A 25,102-nucleotide genomic window follows, 5' to 3' on the forward strand; every position below is an offset into this window, starting at 1 on the left:
ACAGTTTGCGTGTACATTAACATATCTGACTCACAGTATTATAGAACAGTTTAAAACCCGAATATCATCTTTGTAGTAAACAAAATGGTAAATAAATAAACTCAAACACACACTCACAAATAAGTAGGTCCAGGCAAGTAAGAGTTACTTCATAGAAGCATTTTTTTTTTGCGGGTGTTGTTTATTTTAAGGGCGTTTGCTTTTTTTTTTTTTTATAGAGTTGAGAAAATGTAAAATTATTCAATGACATGAAAACTCATTTGAATTAATGCAAACACTTCATTATAAGTTGTCTCTCCTTTAGTTAAATCCGGCTGTCCGCTACGTACATAGCATACGTTCTTTGTATAAAGTCTTGGCTACATTGATCGGTATTGAATTGGATTGAAGGAAATCTTTATTATTGTTAGGTCCTGATCCCCATCTTTCTCAAGGAACGATACCACGTGATCTGGGAATTAAGAAATTGTGTCTAGTAAAATTTTTCCCTTCTGGAGCTTCATCAGAGAATGCCGACCATGTCCCTCAAAGCTACATACTCTATCGAGAGGCCCGAACAAGTCACTGGCTCCAAAACTCTCCTATAGTAGAAAAACCATATGGATAACTGCGCATTTTATTTCAGATATGGGACTATTCACCTGAACCCTCCGACATAAAAATGAGAACCAAGAGGAAGAAGAAATCACTTGACATTTTATGTTTGTAATGAAATTAAAAATAAAGTTCCCCTTTCAGACCATGCGATTTATAGGGCAGATGATGCAAGGCTCATCTGTTTCTGTGGCCCACTGTTAACGAGAGTGTCACGTGGCCAGCACAACGACACACCGCCGTTATTTTCCCCCCAACTAATGTCAGGTACCCAATAGAGCTGAGTGAACTCAAAAGCGCCCTAAAAACCCACAGTCTTCTACAGGACTCAAACCCAGGACGGCTCAGTTCGGAAACCAAGTGTAGGACCTACTGCTCTATATCAGTGAGAAAATAGTTGTCTTTTCAGTGCAATGCTCTGTTAATAAGATGAATGTCTATATCAGGGCGTTGCTCTACCTTTAAGTTACAATTTTGTATAGGGCATTGATCTATCAATAATGTAAAAAAAAAGTCTGTATCAGGGCATAGCTCTATCAGTAAGGTTAAAAAGTCTGTATCAGGGCATAGCTCTATCAGTAAGGTAAAAAGTCTGTATCAGGGCATAGCTCTATCAGTAAGGTAAAAAGTCTGTATCAGGGCATAGCTCTATCAGTAAGGTAAAAAGTCTGTATCAGGGCATAGCTCTATCAGTAAGGTAAAAAGTCTGTATCAGGGCATAGCTCTATCAGTAAGGTAAAAAGTCTGTATCAGGGCATAGCTCTATCAGTAAGGTAAAAAGTCTGTATCAGGGCATAGCTCTATCAGTAAGGTAAAAAGTCTGTATCAGGGCATAGCTCTATCAGTAAGGTAAAAAGTCTGTATCAGGGCATAGCTCTATCAGTAAGGTAAAAAGTCTGTATCAGGGCATAGCTCTATCAGTAAGGTAAAAAGTCTGTATCAGGGCATAGCTCTATCAGTAAGGTAAAAAGTCTGTATCAGGTAATAGCTCTATCAGTAACGTAAACGTCTGTATCAGGAAATCGTTCTAGCAATACGGTAAAAGTCTGTATCAGGAAATTGGTCTATCAATAATGTAAAAGTCTGTATCAGGGAATTGCTCTACCTTTAAGATAAAACTTTGTATACGAATAAAAGTCACGTGTATATCTAGGAAAAACAAATAAACAATTGCTGCATCGTAGATTTGTGAAATTCAAAGTTAGAGGAGGTATTTTTAAATATATATATAAATATACTTAGTATAAATTCCGTGCCCCGAAGATGTTTTTCGTTTCTGTCAACATCAACCATTATTATTATTATAGCTTTTATATAGCGCTACTTTCATGCTTATAGCATGCTCAGAGCGCTTTGGTCCAATCTCATTTGTGGACCAGTGGGGGGGGGGTATCTAGGAGTTGGTTTTCCGTGCTGCCTTTAGGCAGTAAACGCTACTCTGCCCGAGTCAGGTGTCGAAACAAGCCAAGTTCAAGCGCACTTAGCCTCTCGACCACGCTTCCCACATTCTAGAATATAAATTTATTTCTTGTATGCTGTTATTCACCAATCGTTATTATAATTTTGTGTACACAACTTTGGGTATCAGATTTTTTGTCACTACAAAGTTCTTCATATTTTACTTTTTTTCTCCCAAACTGTGGTCAATTTTGCTGGTAATTTCTCTAGGTTATTTTTAAATAAGCAAAATACAGTAATGAAGATCTAATCTTTAAAAAGTACAACACTTTCATGAGAGACAAAGCTTTCTGTACTAAAGATTCCAAATGTATCGCTATTTGAGGAGATACCTATAATTGTAACATTTTTTGCTGTCGAGGTCTAAAAACACAAAATGTATTTTGATACCAAATTGAAAGGAACTATTTAAATTAATTTTTTTTTTTAAATTCTCTACCACCTCAACCCTATCTTTTCAAATTAGTCTCCATTCTAAATTAAAATAGTATATTTCATTGTACATCTCTTAATCAGAATCCAAGAGTTTCAGAAAGATACTTTTAATAATAAAAAAATGATGATAATTGTTTTGTACGAATACTCTTGTAAATGTAATAGTGTGTGTGTGTGTGTGTGTGTGTGTGTATACACAATCTACATCTACACTTAATAAAGCACTAAAGGCTGCTGTTGCAGGTAAATAAAAATAAATATTTACATATGCAACATAAAAAAAAATTCTCTCATGCAAAAATAAATAAATAAATAAATAATACAAAATAATAATTAAACACATAACTAGTCAGTCCAAAGCTAACTGTCATGCAAAGGTTAATGTATTTGTATTGAAATGATGATGATATTTATAATAGATAACCCATAACCTTTTTAGTGTTTAGAGTAGGCACACAGGACACCATATAGGTCTGTGGTATATAATGAATAGTATGCAATAGTGAGGCAAAAAGTTGGAGTCGCAGATAAATATAATAGTTGGATTGCGTCATCATGTTTTGCCGTGAACATACTGTATTGTCCCCACTGGCTCTGCTGGGCGCGTGGGGCGGCGGTGGTGGTGGTGGTTGGCACCTCGTACTCAACTTCTAACTCGACCGGAACTGCAGACGTGAGACAAATGGAAGAAGAAAAAAAAATGTGCTGTTAGTCGGATTGGGTTTTTGTTTTTGGTTTGTTTTGAAAACATGGTGGTAACTATGGAAACGATGAAAGTAATACATAAAGAAAAACAGGGGGGGGGGGGCAAAACGGAAGTGAAGTGAAGGTTTGAACTGACGACCGTTAGTGGAACAAAACAACACGGAAATGACGTAGTTAGTGGGTGGGGTAGGGAAGAGAAAATTTTAAGGAAGTTAATTGTTCTAAGTACTTCATACCAATAACAAACTAGTGGATGTGAGATCATTTGTGGAGAAGATTTTCTGGTGTAATCGTTAGTTATTGGTAAGCTTTAGATTGGTTGTTATGGTCAATACTTTCCTGAATAAAAAAGTCAGCTACCAGTTCGAAGACCGGGTCATGGGGGTTTTAAAACTATCGTAATTATGTAGCGATTCTCAGATGCTTTTGCTCTTTTGTTGCGAAACGAATCCACATCACTTTGCTCTCTCTTTCAACAGTAAATCTCTCTCAACATCACAGAATTTCTTGGGACATACGAAGTCAATCAAGAATGTTCAAAATTTAAAAACAATTTTTTTTTTCTGAGACAGAATGGTCTATTAAAAGAACAAATTTTTTCTGAGACAGAATGGTCTATTAAAAGAACAAATTTTAAGGAACGCTTTTTTTTTTTTTCGAAATGACTCTTGCTTTGGTTTATCATAGTCTACTGATAACGACAATATAAGAAAAGAAAGGAATTAAAAGATATTTGCTCTGTTTCTGTATTGGACTGGAATTATTGGACTGAAATCATTGGACTGGAATCAAAATATTATCAAAAAGATTTCTTTTTATAATGAAAAATCTTTTTAAGAATTACCGTCTTTTATAGGATAACTTTGTGTTTTATAGGATAAATAGAGATGTGTTTATAAGATAATTAGAGATCCAATATCAGCATTTTTAAATCAACAAATTTAAAGAAAAATGTACATTTCTTCCATAATAATAATAATAAATAAAATGTGCTTTATGCATTATATTGGAAAGTCCTACTTTTTGTAACGGGGTAAACATATCTAAAGATGTAATGGGGTTCTGGCGTAGAAACTTTTCCTTTGACGTTATAGGTCTCTTTCTTTCTCTTTCGAGTTATATTTGTAAATAATTTATGCATTTCAAAACAACAAGAGTGAAAAGTGTACATGAAAAAAAGTTTATATAAAATGTAAACCATAAATTAAAGAAACAAAACTGAAATGGTGTTCTCGCTTACCTGGCCAACTATAGCATCTTTAAAATAAATCAGAAAATATTTAAAATATAAACATGGTACACATAAATAAAGTTTTAGTTTCATTAAGACCGACTACTGTAAACTTCTATGAGTTGAGTCAATGATATAGGTCCATAGGATGATAAAGGCTGATTACAGTAAGAATGTGTTACATAGTTAAAGAAAAACTGCAATGCTATTTTTTTTAAAGTCATTTGTTTCTAAATTATTTTTTTTTCTTGCAATGACTATTTTAAATTTAAGATAAAAAAAACAAATTAATATAGGACCGCTTATTAAACTAAGAAACTTTAGAATAATTTATAAAAAAAAATGGAAGACATTTGTGATTTATAAAAGGACAGGACAAATAGTATCTGATAAAGGCACATTTGTAATAAAATATTTATTTTTAGAGAGTCTTGGGAATAAAACTTCGCTCTAGAAACTATTAATGTATTTTTAACTAAACTGAGACATTCTATTGGAAATACTTTGACCTAAAATGTAGATCACTCAGAGATTCTATTGTTAAAAAAAGATGAATGCTGAAACGGTTATTTCTATTCCATTTACTCAAAGTCATGTTGAAAAGAGAACACATTAAAAATTAAATGTCATTATCCTACTAGGAAAAAAACAGCAAGACTTAATAATATTGAATCAAATAGAAGAAAATAATTTTTTAAATAATAATTTTGGTGTTGCAGTCTCTTTCGGGCATATCGGCAGATTGAAAGTTAATGAAATCTATAGACAATATATCAACAATAAGGTTATTGATAGATGATTGACTTTTAAAAAAGGAGAAAATAATATAGACAGACAGACAGACAGACAGACAGATAGATAGATAGATAGAGAGATAAATAGATAGATAGATAGATAAATAGATAGATAGATAGATAGATAGATAGATAGATAGATAGATAGATAGATAGATAGATAGATAGACAGAGATAGATAGACAGAGATAGATAGATAGATAGATAGATAGATAGATAGATAGATAGATAGATAGATAGATAGATAGATATAGATAGATAGATAGATAGATAGATAGATAGATAGATAGATAGATAGATAGATAGATAGATAGATAGATAGATAGATAGATAGATAGATGGTACGCCGTATATGATTTACCAAGATAAACTATGTGTGTGAGAGAAAGAGAGAGAGAGAGAGAGAGAGTCCTAATAAAATGCTTCTTCCTAAACAATTGTTGTAATTACTCAAACTACAAACATAATTGTAATTGCTCTAACTTACGTGGTGTAGTTGTTGGCGGTGGCGTTGTAACTTGAGCCTGGTAACTACCTGCAGCTGCTGGCGATGGGTAACTTCCGGACGATGGGTAGCTTCCAGCTGATGGGTAGCCTGCTGGTGAAGGGTAACTTCCTGCTGAGGGATAGCTTGATGCTGATGGATAGCCTCCTGCCGACGGGTAGCTTCCTGCCGATGGGTAGCCTCCTGCTGTTGGGTAGCTACCAGCTGACGGATAGCCTCCAGCACTTGGGTAGCTACCTACAGATGGGTAGCCACTAGCGACGGGCGATTGGTATCCGCTAGCCACGGGTGAAGGATAATTAGAAGCTACAGGAGATGGGTAACTGCTAGCTACAGGCGAAGGGTAGCTACCAGCCACGGATGTTGGATATGCCCCAGCCGATGGGTAGCCACTGGCTACCGGTGATGGATAACTGCTAGCCACAGTTCCGGGATAGGCACTAGATACCTGGGGCTGATAATTGGTGGCCGCCAAGGAGGGGAAGTAGGCGGTGGCCGGCGCCGGGTATTTGGCCGCCGCTTGGCCATAGCTAGGATACGTTGCTGCTGCCCTTGCAGCCTGCTGCTGATAGTATTGCTGATATTGCTGCTGCGACGTGGCTTGCCTGGTGGCCGCGGCCCGCGCGGCATTGTAGGCTGCTAGCTGTTTCTGGTACGCGGTCTGGGCAGCCATGTTTTGCTGCTGCTGTTGTCTCTGTATTTGCTGCTGCTGGTACCACTGTCTCCAAGCGGCAGAGTTTTGCTGAGATGGATAAACTTGAGGCGGGGGCTGGCTCCCATAATATTGAGCAGTGGAACAAACTGAAAGCAAACATAGATTAACATCAATACAATAGTTTTAATAATAAGGCCTATTTAAAAAAGTGTATCACAATCATTTATGTTTCTATCAGGGCCGGATTTAGTTTTGTCGAGGCCCCTACCATCTTTGGAAGACTTTCATGAAAATGAAATTAATTAATTCTAGGGTAATGACAAATCCGATTACTTGTAAATATTATTTTATAGTATGCAATTTCTTTTAATGGGCTTGCTATAGACTCTATCCCATGCCCTGCATCTTCTATCTTTTACGCCATTTCACGACGTTTCGTATTTCACCACGTGTGTGGTTCATCTATGCGGTGTACTGTGCATTGAGCAAAATTCAAATTAAATACAAACAAAACAGCACCCGGTCCAAGCCTATTCGGATAATGGGGAGGTACATCCCTCCGATTCCCTAATCATGCCCAAATGGACTTTTTCGAATATTTACTTATTATTATTATTATAAACTATTATTATTATTATAAACTATTATTATTATAAACTCTCTGTCCCAGTGGCGTAGCAAAGTACCAGTGGGCCCGGGTTCAAGGATATGATGATGCACCCTCCCCGGTAGGCTGAATGTAATAAAATTGAAATGGAGTCAGCCTGTACGTATCAGTGCATTGAAAAAAAAAAGGCATCCAATTCAAAAGATTTAATACCATATTTTTAAAAGAAATATTACACTTAATAACGACTTCTAATAAGTAATGAACATACATACAATTCGCAATAACAATTCTACAATCAAATATTTTGTAAGCTTTTGTTTTCTAAGTATTTTGTAATCGGAATCAATGCTCCCCTCTCCACCGTGTCCATCACACCAATGCTTTGTCTACATTTGAATATCTAATCACGTGGTACATCGAAGACATGGTTTGGGTCAGGAGCATATTTTTGTTTTTCTGGCGAGTTAAGTAATTTAAACTTTACAGAACTGATACCATTGACTAAGAAATGTAAACTGTCCTGTGTCACGGAGACCGGGTGGAGAAGGAGAGTGAAGGAGGGTGGAGAAGAGTAAAGGAGGGTGGAGGAGGGTGTAGGAGAGTAAAGGAGGGTGGAAGGGGAGAGTGAAGGAGGGTGGAGGAGGAGAGTGAAGGAGGGTGGAGGAGAGTAAAGGAGGGTGGAGGGTGGAGGAGGGTGTAGGAGAGTAAAGGAGGGTGGAAGGGGAGAGTGAAGGAGGGTGGAGGAGGAGAGTGAAGGAGGGTGGAGGAGAGTGAAGGAGGGTGGAAGATGAGAGTGAAGGAGGGTGGAGGAGGAGAGTAAAGGAGGGTGGAAGAGGAGAGTGAAGGAGGGTGGAGGAGGAGAGTGAAGGAGGGTGGAGGAGGGAGGCTAAACTTTTATGAGTTTCGTAGCCGCCGTGGGCATGTGTCTGGGGCGCTTTTATGGCGTTCAACCATGTTGTTTAATTTCTGGATGAACTCAGGGTCAACCCGACATTTATATTCGTATTACATTAAAATGAGATGCACCAGTCATAGTAGTTAATTTGTATTTTAATTACGGGGTCTTGAATAACTAAATCACTTTATATTCCTTGCGAAGTAAACAAAGAACATTCTGGATGTAAAATATACGACTTTGTGTTATGACCAAGATGTTTAAAATGGCGCAGAGCAAAGGTCCGGGAGATGGAATATAAAAAGGAGATTTTAAATGTTGGTAATTTAGGGCAAAATGAATGTAGCTGTTAGTGTTAATATTTGTTTTTTTAGTGGCCCCCGAAAAAGGAAAGACGCTATTAGTTTTGTGAGGCCTGTCTGTCCGTCTGTCCGTCCCGTTTAGATCTCAGAAACTAGAAGAGAAAATGAAAATCGGGCATCATGATATTTTAGACCATTCAAAGTTCTGATGCAACGGCTACTTTTTTCTTTTCTGAAAGCGAAAAATCTAATTTTTAAAATGCAAGCAGTTTTTTTTATGAAAATACACCATTTTTACAACTATTCACTATTATTAGTAACAAACACTGGAGGCTTTTTAGTAAGGTAGATGGCTATTTACCATTTTTTTAAACACATTTATGCAAACGGTTTTAGATTTTTTGAAAAAAATTTTTGCTAAGTTGTGCAAGATCTGTCATACTAAATATTACATTTAGAAAAAAATGTTAACTTTTTTTTTAAAGAGAAAAATAAGTAGTTTTTTATATTATCGCGTGAACTGCAGTACCTATATCTTACTATGAAACACAAAACTAAAGGAATTTTTTAAAAATTATTTTTTTCTACGAAATGTTATCGAAGGCCTGAACACCCTAACCCTAACCCTAACCATGTGGGCAGTTTAAGCCAATATCTCGTGGCCACGTCGTACAGACCTGTGACGTGGCAACGAGCTATTGGTCTAAACTAAATTGCCCAGAGATTGTGACGTTGAAATTCAGTGTTCAGGCCTTCTATACCGAATGGTCTCGCAGGGTTTGTGTAGATCTATTGTTGGCGGCCTTCCGACCTCAGAACCTCTGTTCAAAGGATGATTTTAGCTTTCATATTGAACATTAAACAAAATGCTATGCTGCATGCCAAATATAACAAAAGAAAAGAGCAGATGTTGTAGGCCAACAACCTGCTTGAGTCAATCCTAAATCGACACCTGTTTGTGTTACACAGCCCTGCTTGAAATAACCACGTGACACAACCTTTGAACTACCTCCATACTCTAGTGGTTAAATGAAAGAGCGGACAAGCTGAAACTGAAAGGCTGGTTTCGAACCTTCCCTCCACGATGAATTTCAGAATAAAGGTGGGGGGGGGGGAAGGTTGATGGCATAATATTAATAATTTGAATTATGAACTGAACATGTGCACTAATTGTGTCGTCTCTCAACAAAACTAAACAAGAAAAACATTAAAAATCTTTTTTTTTAAAAAAAAGACATACCCTCTTTATAAAATTTATGCAGCGATTATTTTGGTCTTAATAACTAATGTTATGAATGTTAGATTTAAAAAAAAAAGGAACATTCCCCCCCCCCTTTTTTTTTGAGAAAAAAACTACTGGTTAAGTACTGGTATATATATCTATATCTATATCTAACATTTTATTATATTCTAATGATAGGCCTTTAGATCTAGACTTAGAAGACGGTGCGCAAAATGTTCCTGAACATTAACTTATAAAACTCTTGAATAATATAATGCCTATAACTATATGCGGAAATATCCGAAGATGTATAGTCCGTTCAAGATAAATATGTTCTCGTTCTAGACAGATTTAAATTTCTTTTTTTTTTTAAATTTGAACAAATTATAACGGTCAAACTAGGGTTTTTTCCAATGTGGCCAATGGGCTATTAAATCTTTTCCCAACGATATGCAGCAACTGTTAAATTTCAAGGAAAAGCGTTTGAGCCGTTTTCGAGATCCGCGTTCAGGTTTTGCCCTCCAAGAAGTTTCCACGAAGGTACGAGTCGAATAGAAGTAGTATAATTAGGGTTGGGGTGTTACAGTGTGTGTAGGGATCAGGGGTAATAGTACTTTTAGTATTTTACTATCACCTCCCGGATTCGCCTTTCTATCTACAATACTATATCGCCGGTGTGTTAAATAAGCCTTGGCCAGATTTTTGTAAACGTGTTATTAAGCTTTTTTGCCAGGTTGGATATGGAATGTTAAGGACTGACGTATTTAATCTTAAAAGAAAGGTCACTCGTTGGTTATAACTCATTTTGACTAGTAATTTTAAAAAATCATGCTTTAGTGCGCTGAAAGAAAATATTTCAATGTCATGAAAGTCTGATGGCATTTTTGAAGCGGGATCAAGTAGATATTTTGTATGGTAGGTGGTGGCAAAGTTACAGTCCAGCTCCAGGCGTCCAATAAAATGCAGGTGACGACGTTAATATTTCTGTGATGTAAAGCTCATCTGTTTCTTTGGTCTACTGTTAACGAGGGTTTCATATGACCAGCACAAAGACCAAACGACTTTTTCTAACCACCATCAGGTACTCTTTGAAGTTGGGTAGACTCAGGGAAGGCCTGGCCTAGATTATACTAAGCTTAAAATCCGACTCTTCATCAGGATTCGAACTCGTGAAGCCAAGCACTTGATCATGTAGTCACCACGTCCGCTATTGTGATTTAGCGCTAGAAGAAATGATACGGAAACTGTTTTTAAGGCACTATAGATCATGGACATAATTTCAACAGTCAGCGGACGTACGTTCCTACAGTGAGAAAAAAAGGTTGGCAACATTAGAAACAATGGATGTGCCTAGATTTTTACAAAGCTTATATCAACTATGTCTGTCTGTCTGTGTATCTGTCTGGCCAAAAGTTTGTACACGTTTTTTCTCCAAATTTCCGATCAAGCTGAAATTTTGCACAATTATTTCTTTTACCTGACAACACAAGAATCAATTTAAAAAAAAAATCAACCAATTAGTAAAAAAAAAAACCCTACTTTGTTTGGTATCTCAAACAAGTGAAAGAAATAGTACTTGACTGAAGTTGTGGTTTAAGCTGAATTAGTCCCCTTTCCAAAGGAAAGAAATAGTACTTGACTGAAGTGATGGTAAAAGCTGAATTAGTCCCCTTTCTAGATTGTCGTCTGAGGCCTATTACAAATTTAAGTACATGACTGATCCAAACGAATTAATACACTGAATATAAGCTTTTTTTTTTTAAAGTATTTTTTTTTGTATCTTGCTTGTTCTCTTAATTGTACATTCCTGGATAAAGGGATAATGGGTTGCCCATGCTCCATGGTCTCTCTCTTTCTCTTTCTCGACCTTGCTAGTGGGCATGCAATATCTAAAACATTTTACAATTATAGGCGTAAATTCTTGAGACAAAAAAAAAATTGCTTCAAAAATGTATTTCGTTTCATGTACTTCTACGTTTTTTTCGGCCATTAGTATGACCTTGCTAAAAATAGAAGTCAGCGTTCGCAAGGATAATACAGCTAGCATGAGACAATGACATGTAACATTCAACTTCTTGTGCGCCTGTCCTTGGGTTTAATTAATGAAATCGTATTGTCTCAGACCTGTTGGTGGCTTTACTCATATTTTTTAGGTCAGTGATTCTCATTTTTTTTTTTGTTTATTGTTTTAATCTCATTTCGACAGTAACCTGTTTTAGAAACAGTGTACAGGTAACCCACTTAAAGGAATTGATACATAATGACTCACGGTCTAAAAAAAAAAAAAGTTCAATGAACATTAAAAAAAAAACAAAAAAAAACCACAAATACTTTTTTAAAGAAAACAAAACATATATTAAGTGCAGTGTATCAATTAGTTTGGATCAGGCATGTAATTAAATATGTCAGGGCTGCCTTAGGCATATGCAAACTAGGCAGCCAGGGCCTCCAATTGGTGGGGGCTTCGCATAGGACTCAAAACAAATTTTTTTAGAGAAGAAATAGCGAAACTTGTCCCCCCACCGTTCTTGTAAAGTACCCTAGCCTGACTAGGTTATATAGAAATGGCGTAGTAGTATTTTTAGCTGTTTTCTTTTGTCTTTTTCTATTTCATTTTAGGGCCATCAAATTCACTTCGCCTAGGGCCTCCAATTATCTAAGGCCGGCCTTGAATATTGAATATATATCTAGATTAACTATATTAAATCTGTGCGATTAGAAATATTTTTACCAATTGTTTTTTGTTTAGTGCCATTTCATGATCTCAGCTTTCTCAATGCGTTATGATCCTGTCTCAGTTGTCTGGACCAGTTGGGAAAAGGGGGGGGGGGATCTGTCTGAATGTTACCATGATCGCTTTTTAAATGCATTTTTAAGAAAGTTGTACAACTTGAATTCAAATTCAAGGGCTCAAGTACAATTTCTTTCCCTTGTTAGTTGTTCCAAAATAATTAATTAGCTATAGTTCATTGACTAATTTGTTAATAATTTTTTTTATTGATTCTTGTTTCGTCTGGTACCTGAAATAATTGTGCAAAATTTTAACTTGATACAAGATTGGGCGTGTGAGAAAAAACCTGTACAAACTTTTTACCAGACAGAAAGAGTGGGTTGCTATAAGCTTTGTAAAAATACAGGTCGAAAGTTACCTGGTAATCTGTTGATTTAAATGTCCTGGTACGATGTTCTGCCTCATCGTTGCACCCGGGTGGAAACGGTTACTTGAGGGGGTAACTAGGCTAAATGAATGGCGAAATATAACTCTCGTGGGGATGCCCACGGGTAGACGAGAGTCCACCTCTTGCACGGGCGGGGTTGCAAAAAAATCCCCACAAACCTGTCACCATTCCATGCGCTGTTCCTCAAGGGACCGTTACATTAAATGGCGAGTCCCCCACGGTTAGCTTGGTACAATGAAGGAAAATGGCGGAGGCTCCCGGTGTCCTCGGCCCTCGGCCGTGTCTAGCCCATGCGTTGGGGGCCAAATGCATCGGAAACAGCAATGCTTTACATAGGCATTGACTCGGGTCTCTCCCAAACAGAACTGTGTTCACACTGGTTTTTTTTTTTTACTGTTTGTCGTCCAAACAGGTTTTTTTTTTCAAACTTTGAGCTCGAAGAGCCTTCGGCTCAGCTCTTAAGACGATCAAACGGTTGATTTAAGTGTTTCCCAAACTTTTTCCTTAATGGAACTCTTTGCTTTGTTTTTTTTAATAGAGAGATTAACTAAAATGGTGGCCTACTAGTTAATTATTCCAGTAGTTCAGGCGTCGAGGAACACAGTTTGAGAAACACTGGGATAGAGAATGTGAAGAAATAGAGGGTGGACTGAGCAAAACACAAAAATGAAAAGCGTAGGAGTTGATAAAAGACTTCACATCTAGAGTCACAACTAGACCTCACAACTAGACCTCACAACTAGACCTCACACCTAGACCTCACACCTAGAGTCACAACTAGACCTCACAGCTAGACCTCACAAGTAGACCTCACAACTAGAGTCACACCTAGACCTCACACCTAGAGTCATAACTAGACCTCACAGCTAGACCTCACAAGTAGACCTCACAACTAGAGTCACAACTAGACCTCACAACTAGACCTCACAAGTAGACCTCACAACTAGAGTCACAACTAGAGTCACAACTAGACCTCACAACTAGACCTCACAAGTAGAGTCACAACTAGAGTCACAACTAGACCTCACAACTAGACCTCACAAGTAGAGTCACAACTAGAGTCACAACTAGAGTCACAACTAGAGTCACAACTAGACCTCACAACTAGACCTCACAACTAGAGTCACAACTAGAGTCACAACTAGACCTCACAACTAGAGTCACAACTAGAGTCACAACTAGACCTCACAACTAGAGTCACAACTAGAGTCACAACTAGACCTCACAACTAGAGTCACAACTAGAGTCACAAATAGACCTCACAACTAGACCTCACAACTAGAGTCACAACTAGACCTCACAACTAGAGTCACAACTAGAGTCACAAATAGACGTCACAACTAGAGTCACAACTAGAGCTCACAGTTGGAGCTCACAGCTAAAGTAACAACTAGGGTAATAACAAGACCTCACAAATAGAGTCACAACTAGAGTCACAACTAGACCTCACAACTAGAACTCACAGCTATAGCTCACAGCTAAAGTAACAACAAGGGTCATAACTAGACCTCACAAATAGAGTCACAACTAGAGTCACAATTAGAGGCACAACTAGAGTCACAACTAGAGCTCACAGCTAATGTAACAACTAGGGTCACAACTGGACCTCACAACTAGAGTCACAACTAGGATGACAATGAGGCCTCACAACTAGAGCTCACAACTAGAGACACAACCCCCAAAACAGGAAAAAACACCAAAATGCAAGACAAAAACAGCAAATGTTTGACTAGGGAAAAAGGTGTTATAAGGAGAGAATTGCTGAATACAGCTTAGAATTGTATCATTTTGAAACATCAAGAGATCCAGAATTACTAATTAATTACTAAGTAATTCTGAAGTAACCAACACCAAAGACTGTCCCATTCTTTGGATGGAAGTAGTAAAAGCGGTGAAAACCCTGAAAATGCCTGAAAAAAAAATCTGCCGGAGTTGATAACATACTGACAGGCTGGAGGCGAAACCATGACGAGAGACTTTTTACAAAGCATATATCAACTCACTCTGCTGGTGAAAAAGTGTGGACATGTTATTTCTCCCATACCCATTCTCGGATCAAGCTGAAACTTCGAACAATTATTCATTGACATAGACAAGACATGAATAATTTTTTTTTTCAAAAAAAAGTAACCCATTAGACAATTATTTACAGGTAATTTATTATTTTGTTTGATACCAACAAGTGAAATTAATCCTTCAGTATTCACATATATGGCTAAATTTATAGGGTTTCGTCCCCATAGATAATTGTAGACGCTATTTCTCCCATTCTTCTATCAAGATAAAACTTGAACCATAATTTTGTACATCACTGAGAGCTACAGCTGTAAGGACGGAGTTCTTTCCCTTTGATTGACATGCTTTTTTCATTTAAAGGATTTTTAGCGGCCCCCGAAAGGGGAAAAGACGCTATTAGTTGTGAAATGTCTGTCCGTATATCCGTCTGTCCGTCTGTCCGTCCGTCCCGTTTAGATCTCGTAAACTAGAAAAGATATTGAAAATCCGACATCACAATATTTTAGACCATTCAAAGTTCTGATGCAACGGCTACTTTTTTTTTCCTGAAAGCGAAAAATCTAATTTTTAAAATCAGTTATGCAAGCAGTTTTTTAAAGAGAAAAAGCTAATTAGTATGCATTATAAGTTAGACCTAACTTAAAACGAATAGTAATCTTATAAACTTTATTTTCTTGAAAATTTTTTTGTTTTATGCGGAATTTTTTTTTTTTTTTTGAGGATTCGAATAAGAGATTGAGCGTTTTCAAAACAATTAAATTATTTATAAGACTTCAGTTAGGCCAGGAGAGGCGCGGTAGCTGAGTGGTAAAGCACTTGTCTTCAGAACCGAGGGTCCCGGGTTCGAATCCTGGTGAAGACTGGGATATTCAACTTCGGAATACTTGGGCGCCTCTGAGTCTACCAAGCTCTAATGGGTTCCTGACATTAGTTGGGGAAAAGTAAAGGCGGTTGGTCGTTGTGCTGGCTACATGACACCCTCGTTAACCGTAGGCCACAAAAACAGATGAACTTTACATCATCTGCCCTATAGACCACAAGGAATGAAAGGGGAACTAGTTAGGCCAGGTTCACATCTAACTTTACATTCACTTGCACCTATTCTTTGATCTGCTGCACCGTTGGGGCACTACACAAGATTTGTCAACCTTCTTTCTCCATTCTTATCTCTCATTTGTCTTTGACATAATTTCATTCGGATGTTCTTTCTGAAAATATTGAAGGCTGCCTGGGAGGACCACTTAGGGGGCCGATTTTAGGTTTGTGTTTCCACACAAACTGTCTTTGTAACCTTGTTAAAAAATACATTGATTGTTTCATTCCAGACATAAAGAAATGTAAAAATCATATTACGTGTTTAAGTTCTTTTTATCTTATCTTATAAAATAAAATACGTAGGCCTACGTTACTTCAAAAGAGAAGATAATTATGTGATACGCGTATCCATGTGTCAATCTAGTCGTGCATTTTTATCAGTGACTTCAATTCTGCTAAGTCGTTGGTTTTCCTGGCTGATTCAGGCTCAACATTCTTTTGGGACATAATGAAAAAAAAAACGCAACTAAAAAAATGTCTCAATGAATCTCAACGAGTAGATTAAAAGCACCATAAAAAAAATACTAGAGCTTTGTGAGATGTTTGTTTGCTGTCCACTAGAAGATGTAATGTTGTATCTCTCCGTTGACATTGCCCACATCACTCAGCAATTACACCCAGGTCTCCAAAAGGCATCCATTAAAGTGTTAATATGAGATGAGACAGCTCAACAAGCTTGGTGTCTTACAAGACAAAGGGTCCAGCAACAAGGTCACGTGGGCTCCGAAAGTAATTAATCTATATATTTTTTTTAAATTAATTTTTTGTAGATTTATTGAGTTATGTTGCGTGGTGTTTGTAAGCTGTTATTTGTGCGAAGCTGCGTATCGTTTGTATGTTGTGTATCTGTTGTTTATGTGTTGTCCATGTTTTTTTTATAAATTTGTTGTTGATATGTTGTTTATGTGTTGTCAATGTGTTGTTTATATGTTGTTTAGATGTGATCCTTGCGTTTATTATGGGCTGTTCGTATGTATCCTATTGAAACTAATGTTTGATGTAGAGTGATGACTAGCTTGAGGCAACTATCCTAACTTGGGGCAACTATCCTAACTTGAGACAACTATCCTAACTTGAGGCAACTATCCTAACTTGAGGCAACTATCCTTACTTGAAGCAACTATCCTAACTTGAGGCAACTATCCTAACTTGAGGCAACTATCCTAACTTGAAGCAACTATCCTAACTTGAGGCAACTATCCTAACTTGAGGCAACTATCCTAACTTGAGGCAACTATCCTAACTTGAGGCAACTATGCTAACTTGAGGCAACTATGCTAACTTGAGGCAACTATCCTAACTTGAAGCAACTATCCTAACTTGAAGCAACTATCCTAACTTGAAGCAACTATCCTAACTTGAGGCAACTATCCTAACTTGAGGCAACTATCCTAACGTGAGGCAACTATCCTAACTTGAGGCAACTATCCTAACTTGAGGCAACTATCATAACTTGAGGCAACTATCCTAACTTGAGGCAACTATCCTAACTTGAGGCAACTATGCTAACTTGAGGCAACTATCCTAACTTGAAGCAACTATCCTAACTTGAGGCAACTATCCTAACTTGAAGCAACTATCCTATTACAGACAAAAAAACGCAGACATTAAGACATTCTTACAGTAAAAAACAACAAAAAAAAACCAAAAAACTCAGACATTTAGACATTCTTACAGACAGAAAAACGCAGTCATTAGGATAATCTTACAGGTAAAAAAAAAAGATTAAATTAAAACTTTTTTTTCAGGAAAAAAAACGCTGACTTTCCTGCTCGCTATTTCATGTAGCGTAAACATTTATTAATTACCGTGGATAAAAAACGCGAGAAATATTCATTAATTCAATATAACAATAGTAAGAATATAATAAAGGTAGTTTGTGTTACAAATACTCGAAGGCGGCCCCTGCTGACCAGCCGTACACTATTTTGTGTGTTGCATTATGCAATCTTCAGTCAGATTATCTCAAACCGCCTTGAATATCTTGTTTTAAAAATGGTTTTTAAGTATCCGCATACAATATCCATACTTTGTATGTAAAAAAAAAATAAAAGTGCAATCTTTCAAAACATCATAAGTAGTTGATGTATTTAAAATGTATATTTAATATTTTTTATTAGATTAATGTCACAAAACATACACACACACATTTATATATAGATATCACAAAAGACAAAATAATGTATTTATTTCCCTTTTAATTACGTCATCCATGGCCACTAAACATACTGGTATATACCAGGAGTGAAATATTATATATAAAAGTATATTTGCATATTAAATTTAAAAAATAAAAGTCTCGACTATCAAAAGATCAATAGAGAAATCGGACTTAATTATGACTTTTAATGTTATCTAAACGTGACAGACAAAAGGACAGAAAGACAGACAAAATTAAAAACAAACAAAACAGAAAAACTCCCCTCCCCCCCCTCCCCCCAAAAAACAACAACTTCAGACGAAGTTTTGTTTAAATTTAATTCTGTTACAAATTCATTGACTCAAAAGACAGTTTATTAATTTCTATTCTTCTATGTGGGGGGGGGGGGGCGGTGGTTGAGTGGTTAAACGCTTGGCCTACGAACCTGGGGTCCTGGGTTCGAATCTCGGAGAAAGCTGGTATTTTGACATATGAGATTTTTTTATGGTGCTCTAATGGCTACGTTTAGCAGGGGGGGGGGGAGTAAAGGCGGTTGGTCGTCGTGCTGTTCACATGACACCCTGCTCGTTAACCGTTGACCAAAGCAACAGATGACCTTAACATCATCTGCCCCATAGATCGCAAGGTCTGAAAAGGGAAACTTTACTACTTGACTTATTCTTCTATGGGCCGCTATTGAACGTTGATAATGGAAAAAGTTTTGTTTTGTTTCATTGCTTTTGTCTGGTATGGCGAATCTGTCATGCCCATAGCATGCTCAGTGCGCTATGTTCCAAACTAGTTTGTGGACGGGTGGGGGAGGATTTGGTAGGGGTCAGGTTTTGAACTTGAGCCCCCTTGATGAATAGCCAAGAAGTTTTCGCCTCTGACCCACACATCCCATTTAAATGAAAAAGACACGGAGTTTAAGCTCAGAGAAACAGGTTTCACATACATAGTCTTAGCTTCCCAACCTGGGGTCCTGGGTTCGAATCTTGGTGAAGACTGGGATTTTGAGTTTTTGGGATTTTTTTTGGGGCGCCCCTGAGTCCACCCAATTCTAATGGGTACATGACTTTAGTTGGGGAAAAGTAGAGGCGGTTGGTCGTTGTGTTGGCTCGTTAACCGTTGGCCGAAGAAACAGATGACCTTAACATCATCTGCACTATAGATCGCAAGGTCTGAAAAGGGGAAATTCACTTTACTTTTTTATGTGCTGTTTATCTTATCTTCTTATCTTATATAATACAGACGTTACTTCAAAAAAGAAGATGATTACCTCCTACGCGTCATGCATTTAGTCATGCATATTAACCAATGACTTAAATTCTGCCAAGTCACTGGTTTTCCTGGCTAGCTCAGGCAACCCATTCCATGCTCTAATAGCACTAGGGAAGAAGGATTATTTGTACAAATTTGTCCTAGCATATGGGACGAGGAATGTGCCTTTATGCTGTTTGCATAACAATACATCGTTTATGAGTGAGTTTGTGTGTTTGAATTCATTACCATAACAACCAAGCATAATCTTTGCTATATACGAAAGAGTGGAAGAACTGATAAAAAGCAACACCATATAGTCTGGCACAGACTGAAACGGATCTTACAGCTCCGCAGCAAATGCTGGCTTAAAGAAAAGGCCGAAAGATAAGGAAGATTGAATTCGATTGCTGGATAATATGCCACTGCAATTAACATCTGAGTAAAAGACTCACATCTTCACTCACTATGCCTTCTGTAAAGAGAACGCGACTTTAAAAGTAGGAAAGGTTCTCCTTATTCTGAAGGGCCACTTGACATGTTCTCCTGACTCTACAGTACAAGCGTACTTCGTTGATTTTTTAAATTAAAATGTTAAGCAAATGTATTTTTATATATGCTTTTATGTTTCATTTAATATGTTTCATGTGTTACCTAAAAAGTTACAAAAATGTTGTAGGACTTTCATTATAGAGGCGATATAAAACATTTTCAAAACTGCGCATGTCCAGGAAGTGTCAAGAACGCTGGGATTACAATTTCCCATTCCCGACCATCAGTCAAGCTCTCTCTCTCTCTCTTTCTTCCTTTCCCAGCTGCCATTGCGGTGCTAAATATAGCGCAATCTTTTTACCTTGTCATGACCGAGACGACGCTCGGAGTACCAAAAAAACAAAGTCGGTTGATGATAGAGATTGTGTTATTAATAGTTTTTCACTAACACTAAAATTGTAATAAATAATCCTTACAAAACTGAATAAAAATTTCATAGGTCGCCCACAACTCTAAAGGGTATCTGACATACTAGGGGAAAGTAAAGGCGGTTGATCGTTGTGCTGGCCACAGGACACACTCGTTAATCATCTCCTACGGAAACACATGACCGTTACATCATCTGCCCTGTAGCTTTACTTAAATATTAGGCTGAAACGAAATGAGAAGGACTGGGGATAATACCGTCTTTTGAAAATACCGTGAAATAAGCAGAAGTGACTGCGCTCGCGCCACCTGGGAGAAGAAATATCGTCATAGCAAACTAAAGCTGCTACTTGTATCAGAAGTGAAAATAATTCTTTTATGTTTGTTTGAGGCTACGAGTAGCAATTAACATAACTTAGCATAGACAAACAATGCAGACAAAATATTACATAAACAAGGTAGATGTTCTTTAAATGGTGACTGGATGATGGTACAGCAAATAAACCGTTTACTTTTCTTTTCATATTATTTTTTAAGGTGTTTTTTTTTCCATAGTTAGAACTGGATATATGTATCTTTCGTTGTTGCAGAAAGAGAACCGAAATAGACCTAAAAAAACATTGATTGAAAAAGTTCTAAAGTAGGTGAATGTATACATGCATAAGAATATATCGTATTCACAACCAGATGGAGACTTGAAATAACAGAGTACAACTTTGAACACAATAAAAAACTGAGGTTCTACCATAACGAGGTTCTGCTTACCAGAAAGAGGTTCTCAATTCCAGAAAGAGTTTCAGAATACCGGAAAGAGGTTCTGAATACCAAAAAGAGGCTCTAAATACCAGATTGAGGTTCTACATACCATAATGAAGTTCTGCTTACCAAAAAGAGGTTCTAGATATCAGAAAGAGGTTCTGAATACCAAAAAGAGACTCAGACTCTAAAACCAGATTGAGGTTCTCAACAGCAAAGTGTAGTTTCCCAATGGTTAACGCAAAGCACTACAATTGAACTTTATTGTTTAAAAATGTAAAATGGGATCTAAACATGTAAAATAAAAAAATAAAAACTTTTATAGAATGAGGCTCATATTGAGTAGTATATTGAGCGAAATAAATTATCAATGACATAACTAATTTAGAATAGATCTAGGGATTCTAGACTAACAATAATAAATGTGTGCGCATGGAGAAAATTTTAATTAATTGTTTTAATTAAGCGCAACTTTCATGCTTATAACATGCTCTGTGCGCTATGGTTTCATCCCTGTTGTGGAACAGTGTGTGGGGGGGGGGCGGAGAGGGTATCTGAGAAAAGATTTTCGTGCTGCCTTTAGGCGCTCAGAAAAATAACGTTGCTCGAGCCACGATTCGAACTTGAGGCCCTTTAAGAGGTAGTGAAGCGGTTTGCTGCCTCTTAGTTTCCCATCCCGCCACTAGAAGTTATTAGCAGTAATCTGCTCTTTGTCTACACAGATTTTTTACAAAGCGTATATTAACACGTTCCGTCTTGTAATCTTGTAAACGTTATTTCTCCCACTTCCCATTCTCGGTTAAAACTTTGCACAATTACTCATTGTTGATGACAACACATGAATCAATGAAAAAAAATTAAATAATTAGCTAATTAACTAGTGGTTATTCATTAATTTTGTTTTATATAGAAAATGTACTAGGCTTTGGGGACCACATTAGTCGGGCTTAAAGCCGAGCAGCACTGTGACAATAAAGTGCTATCCAGCCACAGCTTGCCGCACTACTTGGTGCTAAGACAAAATACAAAAAAAAAAAAGCAAACTGCAGCTAAACTGCTCACCTGCAATTGCCAATACAATCACAAGCTAACAGTTGGGAAAAAGAGGCACTTGATATAGCCACATGGAAAGCAAGCATAAAGGAAGGGTCCTGGAATGTATATGACATACACACCAGAAGTAGAAAGAAGGGTGAAAATGCAACGGCGCCTGGTGCTTTCAAATGCCCAATCTGTAATCGCAGCTGTGTATCAAGGATTGGCCACTTTAAGTCACACGAGAAGTTGCAAAGGGAAAAGATCGTTTCTCGAGACGTAAAATGCCTGACAGTCTAACTGTAGCAATGTCCAACCTCACGTGCACTTACCTATCAGGATCGAAAAGAAGAACTTTGTGCAGTAAATCCTGTCCATGTCCTGACTCTGACCAATGTAGACAAGTTGCAGAACGTAGTTTCAATGAATGTCCTACTCATCCACTTGTAGAGATCTGCTTTCAACAAAATACTTCGTCAATACTTCTACACAAAATATATGGACTACCTAGTATTAGTGGTATTTGCTACAGGTTTACTATACTTTTTTTCTTTTTTTTTTTTTAATTTTTAGTCTTCAAATTAAGCACAAAAACTTGGTAGTCAAAGATGTGAATAAATGGGGATGTTCCATTCTTGAACAATATGCTTCTTTTTAAAAGAAATTTCGTTAATACTGTAAATAATATCAGTGCTTTTAAAAACAATAAAAAAAAAAAAGGAGAGAGATCCTGGGAATAATTTAAAAGTATTATTTCACTACCGTTAAACAATTTCTGAAATAAATAAACAGAGATAACTCAGAATAGCGCTTTCTTTTTTTTTTATTCGAGGAATAAAGTGCTCATTAACGTGATGACATGACATTGAAAAAAAAAAGGATGACACTTGAACAGATTTAAAAACTCGTGTTAACACATTCAATGCTGAAAACAAACAGCTTTTATTATGCATTTTGTTTATTTATTATGTATTCAACACATTCTTTTTTTTTGCTTTAAGACAACACTTACCTAAAGACAGTGACAGTTGCTGGTCTTCTGTGAGTTACCTATTGAGAGTTACCTGTCTCGGCTTCATGACTGTACTGTCAACCTGAGGGTGCCGCATACATCCCCCTTCTCTCACTGCTTTTTTTCCCTCATACCCCCTCTCCTCCCCTCCCCTCCCCCCCACCACACTCTCGTTCTTTCTATGTCAGTGTTTTAATGTAGGATGCTTTCACTGGTTGGCAGGTAAAGGGTTAAATAAAAAAAGGTGGTTGAGAACAAGAAGAGGGTTGGCTGTTGGGGAGGGGGGGGGGGTTGACAGTTGGGGAGCTCGTGTCATAAATAACTCCACAGACTTACATTAGATTTTGTTGTCTCATGCGAGGTAGTGTTACTAACAAAATATCGCGAGAGTTAACTGAGCGAGTGCGCTCTATTGACTGTGACAGTTTCTTTGCCTGCATGCATAGTATATAGATAGATAGATTTATCAGGTCCAACAGCTAGGGCGCAGTACTAACATTAGTATGCTACTTTCCAAAGCAAAATAAGATTTCGATACAGCATACCAGGCCAGGCCAGGCCAGGCCTATATGTATAATGTATTCTTATTAAAACCGAGTTTGTGCATTAAACATTGGAAATGTATTACAAGAGATTCAGAGTGTTCTTGTCCATGTAAAACTATTGCCACTGCTCATGACTTACGCTTGTGGCTCGTTGAAATACAAAATAAAATGTGGCATCTAGGAATTGTGCTACGACCCTCCAGCAGAACGGCGGGGTGGGGGGGGGGCGAACAGGGTTTTAACCTGAGACCATCATGACGACAGACTAGAGAGAATACCAGACGACCAGGCAGCAGCCTTTTTTTTTCACCCCCAAATATCTACTCTTGTCTATCTTCAAAAAAAAAGAAGATGATTACATTCTATGCGTGTTCCTAGGTTCCGTTGTGTTTGCAGTGAATGGCACATAATAATCCAGACATTTCAAACTTTTATAAAAGCACAAGAGAGTGTGTGGTGGTTGAGTAGTATTGCGCTTGACTTCCAAACCGAGAAGTCTTGGGTTCAAATTTTGGTGAAGAATGAGAATTTCAATTTTTGGATTTTCAGGATAATGGGAGCGTTAAGGCTGATTGGTAAAGCGCATGGGCGTAGCCAGGGGGGGGGGGTTCTTGGGGTTCAACCCCCCCCCCCCCCCCGAAATGAAATCCCCCCCCCGCAGGGGGGGGGACGGAATTAAGTGACTGATTTTTGCTTTCATTTTGTTTATTTTAGGTGAGATTCTAATACTAAATCATCACTTACCACAGCACAGCCGAGGCAGTTTTGAGTTAAAAACCCTCTACCAGGGGGTTTTGAGTTTAAATCCCCCTACCAGGGGGTTTTGAGATTTAAAAAAACCCTATCAGGGGGTTTTGAGATACAAATCCCTCTACCAGGCGGGCTTTGAGTTTAAAACCCCCTACCAGAGTTTTTTGCAGTTAAATCCCTTTCTGCTATAAAACAAAACAGAAAAAAAAATGCAAACAATCCCCAAATTCCAACAGCACAGTTGAGGAAGTTTTTGATTTTAAAACCCCCTCCAAAATTTACGATAAAACCCATCTTCAATATAAAAAAGCAAATTACACACTCAAAATTCTATGAGCGTAGCCAAAGGGGTTTTGAGTTTTAACCCCCCTCCCTCCAGTTGGGGTTTGAAGCTAAAAAGTACCTCTTCAATATAAAAAAAAGCAAATTACACACTATAAGGGGTTTTGAGTTTAAATCCCCCTCCTCCAGATGGCTTTTTCTTTAAAGTTTAAAACCCCTCCAGATGGTTTTGAGTAAAAAATTCCCCTACAGAAGATTTAGAGTTGAAAACCTCTCTCTTCAATATTATTTTAAAGGAAACTACAGTCACCAAATTCTATGATCGTAGCTAAATGGGGTTTTGAATTAAAAACAAAACAAAAAAACTCCAGAGATTTCTTAGTTTAAAACCCTTCAACAGATGATTTGACGAAAAAACTTTCCTTTTCGATATAAAATCTATCTAAAGCGAATTACAGGCATGCAATTCCAAGAGCGTAGTCAAGAAAGGTTACAAATTTCTACCAGTGGCTTGGGCTCCATTAATACAGTGTGAATAGTCTTCTGCCGAAATTGAAAATCATTAAATGTGTCTCAACAAAGATGGCTAAGACAGAATTTAGGAGTCAGTCATAGAGATCGGGTTTAAAACAAAGAAATCATATGCCGAACTGGGAGTCGAATCCTTAGTAAAGTTGTGACAGAGCGTCGCATGAGGTTTTGCGGGAC

General features: G+C 37.4%; 1 protein-coding gene across 5 annotated transcripts in view; it reads right to left on the bottom strand.

Annotated features, from left to right (window-relative positions):
* The window catches only part of LOC106071526 (uncharacterized), a 56,041-nt gene extending 33,092 nt beyond the window's left edge, over window positions 1–22,949 (bottom strand). For 3 of the 5 annotated variants that reach the window (XM_056011371.1, XM_056011368.1, XM_056011369.1), the window contains exons 1-3: window positions 22,818–22,949; window positions 22,138–22,259; window positions 5,705–6,523 (exon numbers count right to left, since the gene is read on the bottom strand). In XM_056011371.1, the coding sequence (XP_055867346.1) occupies window positions 5,705–6,523; window positions 22,138–22,183 (865 nt within the window). In that variant the 5' untranslated portion in view covers window positions 22,184–22,259; window positions 22,818–22,949. Of the gene's footprint in view, window positions 1–3,062; window positions 3,153–5,704; window positions 6,524–22,137; window positions 22,260–22,817 lie in introns of all 5 variants that reach the window. The other 2 variants (XM_056011370.1, XM_056011367.1) reach the window with 1 other exon arrangement.
* Between the last annotated feature and the right edge of the window lie 2,153 nt (window positions 22,950–25,102).

The sequence above is a fragment of the Biomphalaria glabrata genome, chromosome 14, assembly GCF_947242115.1.
Source record: "Biomphalaria glabrata chromosome 14, xgBioGlab47.1, whole genome shotgun sequence".
Taxonomy (NCBI): domain Eukaryota; kingdom Metazoa; phylum Mollusca; class Gastropoda; family Planorbidae; genus Biomphalaria; species Biomphalaria glabrata.